Raw genomic sequence first — 12139 nt, 5'->3', positions numbered from 1 at the left:
TGTGCAATCGTGTTTTTACCGCTCGTTTGCACGACTAGGCTATTCTTTGTCACAATGTGCTCAGAAATATAACAATGTTCTGCGCCCATTTTTAAAAGTGCTGATGTTCTTTGATGTGAGCTGATGTTATTGTATGCTGGTAATAACACTAGCCTGTGGATGTGCATCTGTGTGTGTAGGGTGGCTACTTTGGGCAGATAAGGAACACAAAGAAGTCATCTCAGCGTCTGAAGGATGCTCTTCTGGACCATGAGCTGGCCCTGCCTCTCTGTCTGCTGATGGCCCAGCAGAGGAATGGCGTTGTCTTCTCAGAAGGGGGAGAGAAACATCTCAAACTCGTGGGCAAACTTTATGATCAGGTACAGTAAGAGTCAGTATCTCGAAGCAAAAAGTAGATGATGTTCAAAGACACAATCCTTACCCCTCATGATCTGTGTGGCTTTCATGTCACACTGCTAATAAAAGATGACTAAAAGTGCAATTGATCTAATATGATGCAATTCATTGAAACTCAAATTATTTCAATTAGATTTTTTTGACAATTCAAAATGCTGTATCCTATGATATAGATAGATAGTCAAACTTGAGGACCACTTTAGGGGGGATTCTGGATGAGCAGTTTATGAAATAGCTAGGCTTGCAAAATTCTTTGAATTTCAAGGCTGGAAACTTTCCATGGGAATATACACTCACCTAAAGCATTATTAGGAACACCATACTAATTCTGTTTTTGACCCCCTTTCGCTTCAGAAATGCCTTAATTCTATGTGGCATTGATTCAACAAGGTGCTGAAAGCATTCTTTAGAAATGTTGGCCCATATTGATAGGATAGCATCTTGCAGTTGATGGAGATTTGTGGGATGCACATCCAGGGCACGAAGCTCTCGTTTCACCACATCCACGAAAGATGCTCTATTGGGTTGAGATCTGGTGACTGTGGGGGCCATTTTAGTACAGTGAACTTACTGTCATGTTCAAGAAACCAATTTGAAATGATTCGAGCTTTGTGACATGGTGCAGTATCCTGATGAAAGTAGCCATCAGAGGATGAGTACATGGTGGTCATAAAGGAATGGACATGGTCAGAAAAACAATGCTCGGGTAGGCCATGGCATTTAAACGATGCCCAATTGGCACCAAGGGGCCTAAAGTGTGCCAAAAAAACATCCCCCACACCATTACACCACCAACACCAGCCTGCACAGTGGTAACAAGGCATGATGGATCCATGTTCTCATTCTGTTTCCAACTCTACCATCTGAATGTCTCAACAGAAATCGAGACTCATCAGACCAGGCAACATTTTTTCAGTCTTCAACTGTCTAATTTTGGTGAGCTTGTGCAAATTGTAGCCTCTTTTTCCTATTTGTAGTGGAAATGAGTGGTACCCAGTGGGGTCTTCTGCTGTTGTAGCCCATCCGCCTCAAGGTTGTGTGCGTTGTGGCTTCACACATGCTTTGCTGCATACTTCGGTTGTAACGAGTGGTTATTTCAGTCAAAGTTGCTCTTCTATCAGCTTGAATCAGTCGGCCCATTCTCCTCTGACATCTAGAATCAACAAGGCATTTTCGTCCACAGGACTGCCACATATTGGATGTTTTTCCCTTTTCACACCATTCTTTGTAAACCCTAGAAATGGTTGTGCGTGAAAATCCAAGTAATTAAGCAGATTGTGAAATACTCAGACCGGCTCGTCTGGCACCAACAACCATGCCACGCTCAAAATTGCTTAAATCACTTTTCTTTACCATTCTGACATTCAGTTTGGAGTTCAGGAGATTGTCTTGACCAGGACCACATCCCTAAATGCATCTGGAAAACAAAACATAGCTTTAAACACAGTCATTGTCACATTATCAATGTTGCATGGGTTCAACCAATACAAGTCTTGTGGTCTGCTTTAATAAAGCTTTAGTGTTGCTTGACAAGCCCTGGTGTCAGACCTGCTTTTAACGAATAGAAAAGAGCAGTGCGAATATCTCCTTCACATTTATTTTTGGATCAAAATGCCATTTCCTGAAGCAAACCAAAGTTTGAGTTTGGTAAAGTTTTGCTGATTGTCAGTGTGAAACAGTAAAGTGAAAGTGGCCTGCATCAGGAAGACTCCCTGTACAGAAGTTCTGTGATGTTCATCCTCCCACACTCCAGCGCTTTGCTTTTCATGTTCAGCAGCTGCGTAGCTCAATTACTCACTGGGTAATCCAATTGACTGCTTCCTCCTCCCCCCCACGTTCTCTAGACATGTCGCAATTCACAGCAGATGGTGCTAAAAACTAACATCATCAACTCCATTCTGTGTGGGACCACGAAACGTTGTCGGACGATTTCCTTCTCTTTTTTTTTAAATCTTTTCCCTCAATGTCTCAAATTAGAGCCTTTAGCAAGTAATTCCCACTCGCGACACCAAATTGTCTAAATAATTGCTTGTGGTGTGAATGAGCATCGTGCTTTTTCCTGACATCAGCAGGGAAGCTTTTAATGATTAATTTTGGCTTTTTTTAAATACACTTTGCAGGAAGTTATGTGATTTCTATTACAATCAGATAAAATGTGTGGGACTCCTGTGCCCAGCTATCACCTCCTGATGCACCACTGCGAATGATTGACTCCAGTCACGACTACTCAATATGCATTCAGCATGATTGCATGATTTATGCATAAGCTCCCTGAAATAGTGCACAGCGTTAACGTTTGTATAAAAATTTGCTTCATTTTGCATGTTTAATACATCTTTTGAAGAACGTTGCTTGTTGGAACTTTATTTATTTTCAATATTATATATAAATCTATTACATTTTGGTTCATGTCTTATCTTACAATATTACTTTTGATATGAGTGACACCTTAAATTGTTAATCTTTTATCTGATCTTAATATCTTTAATATCAGCTTAGTACATTAATGTCGAAGATTGAAATCATAGTGACATCAAGGGAAATCAAACTTTGATGCTCCAGATCTCATTATAGTTTTTGTAGCCAGTCACAACACGGTGAATGTTATAAGTGTTACAATAAATGGGTTTCAATTACCCCGATTTTATGTGCATTTTGAAGTATCGCATAATAATCGAGTGATGGAGATGCCAAATTTCAAATTATAATCCTTATTGGCATTTCCTTGTTTTGCAAATTTTGATTCACTTCATGTTTGAATGGAAACCCCACTAATGATCTTTTCAATCGATCATGTTCAGTTGTAGGTTTTTAGTATTTTTAAGCAGTATGTTATGATTTCCCATAAGCTTTAAAGGTGCAGTGTGTAAATTTTACGCTTTTGAAACGCATAGAAAAGCTACAGTAGCCGCCACCGGAAAAACATGTCATAGACGGAGACAACTTTGTTTGAAAAAAAAGTTTGTCCGTTAAGGGCTTCTGTAGAAACATGGTGGCACAAAATGGCGACTTCCACGTGAGGGGACCCTCAGTGTATGTAGAAAAAAAACCTTGTTCTAAGGTAATAAAGACTTATGTACTATTCGCACGGGATTAGTATTACCTGGGGACCCTGTGTGATTTAGAAATTACCTCCCTACGTCTGAGTTTCGTGTGGCCGGTTCGCACGGGATAAGCAAAGCCTGTGATTTCACTCAAATTTACTGACTTATCTCCCTGATATAATGTTGAGGCTTTCCATAACACTATCACGCAACACCGCGACATGCTGTAAAAGGTACCTTTACAAAATCATATTTCGTTAAATCATACAGTGAGTGAACGTGTGGGGAAAAAAGTGAAACTGAGATGACAGAATTAGCGTCCTCTGCCTCTAGATGCCGTTTTAAAGATTACAATTACTTTTAACTATCTGATCAACACAAATACAAGGCGCCATAATATGATTGCTTACCAGCATTAAAACTTAAAATTTTAATAAAAACCGAATTTCTCCGCTCCGTGGACGAGGAGGCAGCAGCCAATGTAACGTCTGGCTGTATATTAACTGACTGAACACTTGACTCTCGCCTGGGCATTTAGATATGCAAGTTTTTCATCAACAATATCTGCGTGAAACATTAACATCATGATCATCTGCCGACTCGACTGTTTCAGCACGTCCTCTACGGAGAGTCTGCTTTATTAACGGCTTTTCGTTCGCTCCGCGTGAGCTAAATGTTTTTGTTCTGTACTTTTTTACTCCCATATATTTCTACATATTTTCAACCAAGGAACACACGGAATATAATATAAGTTATTATGAATAGCAGTTAAGCTTGTTCTGAAATGATGAAAAAAGCCAAATGACTAAAAATGATCTTACAACTTAATTTCAAACGTTATAGATACAAATTGAAAATGTCCTAATATGTATTGCCTTCAAGCCTAAACAATGTTCTTTAATATAATATATATATTCTCATAGGGGAAAGATAGCACCCTGCGTTCTACCTCAGTGCATCTCGTTGTTCTGGATTTAAGTAATAATCTTATTTTAATAAATAAGGTATACCATGCTAGTAAGCCACGCAAAATCACCACAAATGAAATTCCTTTACCATGACATCCATAGCTCCACCTAAACTTAGAGATTGCAAATATTGACAGTTCTGCATATTTTTAATCATCAAGATGGACGAGAGAGACTGATTAGAAGTTTAAAATTAGAAATATACTAATAAAGTCCTCAAGTTTCACAATGAAAGCCAAAAAAATCGAAGGGATGTGTCTCTGTATGTGCGCTTCACAGCTGCAGTGCGAGAGGCGCAGAAACTGAGAAAATAAATAAATAAAAAAGGCTCACTGGTAACAAATGCTGGCCAAATTACAGAGATGCCTATTCGCACGGGACTAATATTATCAGAGGACCTCGGTGTTCGGCGAAATATGGTAGGTCATTTGCGGAGGAATTTTTACTTTACAAATTACAGACATGGCCGATTCGCACGGGATTAAGATCACAGACAACCTCTGTAATTATTACAAATCACTAGAGGTCACCAGGTAATACTAATCCCGTGCGAATAGGGCTATAATGGTTCATTATAAAAAGGTCTTTATACACCCTTGATAATATACTTTTGTATATTGTTTTGCATTTCTGTCAAGAGATCCTTTTAAAAATTACACACTGCACCTTTAAAAATATACAAATCTGACAATGATAAATTGAACCGTAGCTGTTCCCACACTTTTTAAAATGTGTTAAAAACTAGACAGATTGACCTATTGTAATGAGTGCTAATGTAGACAAAGTCAATATCCCAGTGCGCTGTTTTCAGTCATGTACTGTAACACAGTAGAGATTCAGCCGAATCCTGACTCATGGTCATTTTCAGACTCCCACGTAGTTTGTGGTAATTCGGTCCACTGATCTTTCAAAAAAAGCCATATTATGGTCAGAAGTTACTTAAAAACAAGCGTGGGATATTTATATTGCTGCATTATACACAGCAGGTAAAGAATAAGTGCTATTTGTGTACATTTCATAACTCGCATACAGCAATATCATGTGTCCTGTGGGCATTAGTAGAGCTGCTTCAGACTATACTCTTGTGTGTTGCTGTATATACAGTAAATGCTCCTGTCAAATAACTCAAAATATTAATAGTGTTTTTATTACTTTGTTCCTGTGATTCAAGCTAAGCTGTGTCTTATATGAGGATCAATTCAGTGGGGCACAGATCCAGTGTTAAAACTCCTATTCATTGGGGTCATATAATCTATCTGCTTGTTATATTTACAAGGATAATTCATTCCAGAATTAACCCTTTGTCATTAATTACTCTCATCTGAGAGCTTTCTGACCCCCCCGATTAACAGCAAGGTGACCTTTAATGCGCAGAAAGGCAGTAAAGACTTCGGTTAAAATTGTCTGTGAGACTATAGGGGTTCAATCTTCATTTCATGAAGCAACAAGAATATTTTTTGGTGCATAAATAAAGTCTCCATTCCACATTTTATCCTCGTTTGGGTCAGTCTCCAACCTGCATTCACAATCGTGTTGCACACCAAGGCTTTGAACCGGTTCACGGAACGAAAACAAAAAACGGAAACATTTGATGTTTTGCATGGAACAGAAACGAAACCAGAAACTTTAAAAAAATATACAGAAACATTTATTTAAAATAATGGGAACCGGTTAATACAGTTATTTTTTTTGTTCTTTGACAAGATTTCTGTCTTATATAATTCGGTGAAGTTCAGTTCCGGTCGTTGTTGATTCATCGGAGAAATGAGAAGCTTGCCACCAGCAAGTAGCCTACTCAAGCCCAAGTCTCTAATTCTCAATCATAAGAGGTAAATATTGTAGGCTACCAAGTTTTTCAAGATGTTTTTTAAAAAAATACTAATTAGTGGTGTAATGGATCACAGTTGATTTGTGATCCATACAGATCACGACCAACAGTTTGGCTAGCATGTGATTTGCAGATTATTATGCAAATATAGGGTGAAAGTTGATCAGTTGCACGTGTTTCAAAGGCTTGCAAATGTTAACACTGAAGTGATTTTAAACAATTTAACCACAAAATGGCACTAAAGTAAGCAATTGTTTTTACGCACAGACGCACTTGCGGTTCAATGTGTCCGGTCCAACTCCAATCAAACAAGATTGTCCCTATGCCCTTCAAAGATTTCTTGATGTGTAAACTTGAGAGATTGTTGCACTACTGTGTGTCTATTGTGTACAATACATTTTGCGAATAAAGCACTGAAAAACAACGTAATTTTCACTTTATGTGAGCGACTGTTTATGCCGCATCATCTTCCCGAAGCGCCGTTTGGAATTTGTCCGCCGTTTGTGTGTGTTTGCATGTTTAAGTGCATGATAGAGACTTAAGGAAAATTATGTAGACTAATAATTTAAGTTTAATGTCCTAATGATCAGCCTACTTATTTGTATGACCCACAGCTGACAAAGAACCTTATTAACCGGTTCAGTAACTTAATTTTTTTGTTCTAACCAAATCAGGAACGTCAGTTTTAGGGTTGAACCAAAAACCGGAAACGTTAAAATACTGTTTCTGTTCGGAACGAACCAATTGGGAAAAATTCTGGTTCAAAGCCCTGTTGCACACAGACATAATTAAAGGGCACAAATTATGAAAATATGACCTTTTCCATGTTTAAGTGCTATAATTGGGTCCCCAGTGCTTCTATCAACCTAAAAAAACGTGACAAAGATCAACCCAGTAACTTGGTTTTGGTAAAACTATTCTCTGCAATCATGTGAAACATTTGGTAATTCAGATTTGGCTTCCTATGTGACGTAGAAAGAGGATCTTATTAAAATTATACCACACCTTAATCTGCAATATCAGCTTATTTGCATTTAAAGCAGGGGTAGGTAACGTCGGTCCTGGATTGCCGATGTCCTGCAGATTTTAGCTCCAACCCTGATAAACTGAGCCTACCTGTAGTTTTCAGGTGACTCTTATGACCTTGATTAGTTGTTCAGGTGTGCTTCATTAGAGCTGGAGCTAAACTCAACAGGACATCGTAACTCCAAGACCAATGTTGCCTACCCCTGATTTAAAGGGACACACCCCAAAACGGCACATTTTTGCTCTAACCCAGTGTTCTTCAACCCTGGTCCCCCTTCCAGAAAGTTTTAGATGTTTCCTTATTTAAAACACCTGAACCAACTCATCAGCCTCCTTCCAGAAGGTCACCCTAACAAGCTAATAAGTTAAATCAGGTGTGTTAATTAAGGAGACATCTAAAACATTCTGGAAGGGGAGGACCGGGGTTGAAGAACACTGCTCTAACCCAAAAAGTGGCAATTTGAACATGATATAATAAATTATCTATATGGTATTTTGAGCTAAAACTTTACACACATGCACTCTGGGGACACCAAAGATTTATTTTACATCTTAAGGACAATTAACACTGGTCCAACTCCAACCAACCCCAACATTTTAAAGTCTTGTTTACTCTGATCCAACAACAGGGGTTCACACCGACCCAACAGACACGCTTGTTGGCATTTGTTGGATCCATGTTAATTGGCCTTTAAAGTCTCATAAAATGTCCCCTTTAATGTCTAGAGGGGTCAGTGAGTGCTTTGTTTTATTATTGCTGCAGTAGTTGTTGGGCTGTTATGCAGTGAAACCGCACCTCGCCCATTCACTTGCATGTGTTGATGGCACACTCATGCCTGGACCAATATGGCGGCACCTGTGAATTCACATGGGTGTGTTGTGATGCTCTCATGAGCGCGTGTCCAAGACTTACGAAATAAAGCCTTTTTTGTGCACAAGAAGGATTCTCATTGCCTCTTGAAATGAAGATTGAACCACTTCTGGACTATTTGAGTGGGAGTTGCATTAGTGTCTATGGGGAAAGCTCTCCCATTTCATTAGAAAAATTTTAATTTGTTTTCTGAAGATGAATGAAGATCTTATGGATGTTGAATGATGTGAGGGTGAGGAATTAATGACTAAAATTTCATTTTGGGGTTAACTATTTCTTTAAATCATGCTAATCATAACATCCGTCTGACATATCAGTACTGATGTCTGTGGTTACAGTGGAGTTTCTGTGGTGTTTCCTTACCAAACAAAAACTTGATAATGATGGAAAGTATATTTGTCTTTCTTCATGTTATAACCCAGAGCAGCTGAGGCATTTCAATAGGTTTTCTCCTTCTGTTCTACCCCTTTTCTGTTTTGTTTTTTCTAGTAAGAGAGGTGGAAAGTTTTTAGTGTGAATTGTGGCAGTCATTGAGTTCCTCAGGCAGGGTAGCCTTAAAAAAAGAAATGGGCCAGACCAATCTCATCTTGTCTTAATGTCCAGTGTTATTGTAAGTCTCATCTTGGCTGAGAATGTTTTGTCTTCGAACAATAAAGAGGTTTTACACGGGTGAAGAAACTAATTCTTTTAATACTTAATATATGCAGTTAAACAGATCTCTTTAAGTTTGTCAATATAGGAACATTATGCGGTTGACCCATTGGTCTGTCCATGCCTCTCTCTTCCTCCACGTTCCTCCTGCTGAAATTTCTCCCCAGTGTCTCGCTCCTGTTAAATTGCTTTACTGTGCATTCCATCGATTTCAGCGGAGAGCTCGTGATGAATGGCTTTAATAAAGCGAGGTGCAGTTCCCCAAATAAATGAGCGACCTGAGGATTTATTAAGAGCATCTGCATTTGGCTGGGAAATGAACACGGACCAAAGGGAGAGATGCGTCTAATGATAAATGCTTCTTCTGCTTGCTTCCCAAAGTGTCACGACAGTCTTGTGCAGTTTGGTGGCTTCTTGGCGTCTAACCTCAGCACAGAAGACTACATCAAGAGAGTACCGTCAGTCGATGTCCTCTGTAATCAGTTTCACACGCCACATGACGCAGCCTTCTTCCTGTCTCGGCCCATGTACGCCCATCAGATTCTGGTGAGTGAATTGACCTAAGCACATCAAATACAAATTAGTGTACTGTTGCTTTAAACCACACAACAATAAAAATGTCTGCACATTAAGGCCTGTCCCGGTTTGATAGTCTTGACGATATTAACAATTCAAATCCCTGCATTCAAATTATTTGCAGTGTCATTAAACTAAACGTCAGTTGTGAAGTTTAGATTTGTTTGAAAGCAAAGGTAACTTTTTAGTTAACAAAAGTAATTTTGTATTTCTCATTTTGCACCCAACCCTGTTACAACATGATTTTGTACTTAAATAATGGGGTTAGGTTGTATGAAATGGTAACACTCATGCTATAACAATATACATATGGTGGACAGTAAATATTTTCCTTGCATATTGTAAGTTTTACACAGATTACTTGTGTTGACTGCATTTAAGTGTTTAGCCTTAAAGGGGTAGTTAGATTAAAAATGAAAATGATCATATTTACTCACTCTGAAGTAGGGCTGCAACGATTAATCGCGAGTCGTTTATAAAATGCATTTAAAAAATCAACACTTGTTAAACAAAATCATTCAAAATATTCTTTATTATCATGAAAATACCTGAAATAATTTGAAGAACAGCGATATAAATATTCCTGTAGACATTTCCTGGAATAGCGTTTGTAATGCTACTTCTTCTGTGGCACAAAGGGAGTTTCTGCACAAGAGCGCCCCCTGGTTATGGGATGTGCTGGGATTTCATCGTTATTCATTAAAATTCATTCATTGCGAAAACGCACATTTGCACGATTAATCGTGACAGCCCTACTCTGAAGCCATTCAAGGTACATATGTCAATTTTTCAGACAAACACATTTTCAATTATTTTACAAAATGTCCTAGCTCTTCCAAGCTTTATAACAGTTAGAAACAGGGTCTACTTCCTTCAAGTTAAAAGAATGTGCATCATCCTTCACAAAAGTAATCCAAATGGCTATAGAGGGATAAATACAGGCCTTCAGTGGGTAATCCATGCATTTTTGTTAGATAAATATTCATATTTAAAACTTTATGAAATAACTAGCTTCTAGTTATTATTGTCAATATCAATATATTTCACGCTATATTATTTTTATAACTGTGATGTGGTTTCTAAAAACACTTCTGATATTTCGATATACATTACGTGTCTCAAAATATGAGTATAATATTTATATAATGTAGTATGCTAGTATCTAATATAAGATTGTGTAGCTTGCTATGTAATTACAAATAGTGCTTTAATATAATTTTTTCTGTTCAACAATCTTATGTAATATTCAACCGCCTACTACCATTTAAAAGTTTTAGAGTCACTTTCACTTTGGCTATTTATAAATAATTTTCCACATATTACTTTTAGCAAATTGATTAAAACTATTTAACTACGAAAGTCAATACTCTAACTCAAGAAATCCATTAGTTTGAGACAGCATTTATCACTGACTGATGTTCAGGTGCACCTTATTAATATTAAAGTCTTATGTTTGTTTGACAGTGAGTTTACATTTCATTTTATGTGAAGGCTAAATACAAATTAAAGATAAACATCAATTTATATAATTTCTTAATGTATTGTTTTACAGAAAGAGGCTTTATAGTCTTGGCAAATTCATTTGTTCAGAAGTTTGTAGCTAAAGACATTCATTGTAGGCATTTTTTGAAGCTTATCCAAAGGCTTTTTTAACATTTATACCGTTAGGGATGCACCGATATGATTTTTGGGGCCGATACCGATATAAACAGACAACTTCTGTCCGATACCGATATTAAACACTTGTATACAATACTATACAGTTGGTCTATTAGCTAGTTTATTTCTGCATCAAATTATTTTTACTGAACATGGATTGGATCTAATTAACATTCAACTGACCAACATAATTAGAGAGGCATAAATTAAGCTAAAACAAATATAATAAGACAGCTTGACAACCTTAAAAGGTGTTTTTTGCTATTCAGCATTTATTTTATTAACAACATTAACTCATTTTTTACATATAATGGATTTCTTTATGCAGTTAATTAATAAACAATCGGTATCGGCCTTTCTCGTGCTATTGCTGATATGCTGATGGTTTCAAATTCATAAAAAATCGGCCGATAAATATTGGCGGCCGATATATCTGTGCATCACTAGTTACCGTATTTATATTGTATCGCCCAAAATTAAGTATACTGACAAAAGAAATTGTGGCCATATTGTCCAGCCCTACCATAGGTATGGTGCTTTATACATGGATTTCTCTGTGACGTCATCACCGCACGCAACCGAGAGGCAGAAAGAAGAAACGTGCCTTGTGTTGTAGGCTAGTAGCCGTGTCTGTAAGTCAATATGCCAAGCAGTTGATGCATGGTTAATTGTACCAACAGTGCTGTGTGCTGATGTTTAACATACCAGTAAATGCGACTATTACGTTACTGGCCTATCATTATAAATCATTAATGTATCACAGTTACGCTGCAAGACAGAAAAACAGATCCGACTAAAATCACGTTTTATTTATATACAAACAATAAAGAAAGCTTCAATACTTAAGGTTGTTGCAGTAGCGGACCAGCTCACCAATCAGCTTTTCTGCCTCCAGGATGCGCGTACCCTGTAATGTTTGTAAACCCATGTATAAATTTAAAAAAAAAAAAAAAAGAGTCTTTTCTCACCGGATCTTGTGCTTCATACCCTAATTTACTATCTGGTGAATGCATGTTGGGTATTACCAATATAGTTTATAACATTTTTAAGTATTGATGTTTTTCTTAGAAAATCTCATGGATTACCCTTAGAAGGCCTGTATTTATCTCCCTGGATTCGT

The 12139-nt window shown here is 37.6% G+C and overlaps 1 protein-coding gene across 1 annotated transcript in view; it reads left to right on the top strand.

Annotated features, from left to right (window-relative positions):
* thoc2 (THO complex 2) overlaps nt 1–12139 on the top strand; it is an 87625-nt gene that overhangs the window by 42251 nt on the left and 33235 nt on the right. The window contains exons 21-22 of the mRNA XM_065267982.2: nt 180–359; nt 9166–9330. Of these exons, the coding sequence (XP_065124054.1) occupies nt 180–359; nt 9166–9330 (345 nt within the window). The remainder of the gene's footprint in view (nt 1–179; nt 360–9165; nt 9331–12139) is intronic.

This window comes from Paramisgurnus dabryanus, chromosome 16, assembly GCF_030506205.2.
Source record: "Paramisgurnus dabryanus chromosome 16, PD_genome_1.1, whole genome shotgun sequence".
NCBI classification, from domain to species: domain Eukaryota; kingdom Metazoa; phylum Chordata; class Actinopteri; order Cypriniformes; family Cobitidae; genus Paramisgurnus; species Paramisgurnus dabryanus.
This window is presented reverse-complemented; position numbering and strand designations above follow the sequence as displayed.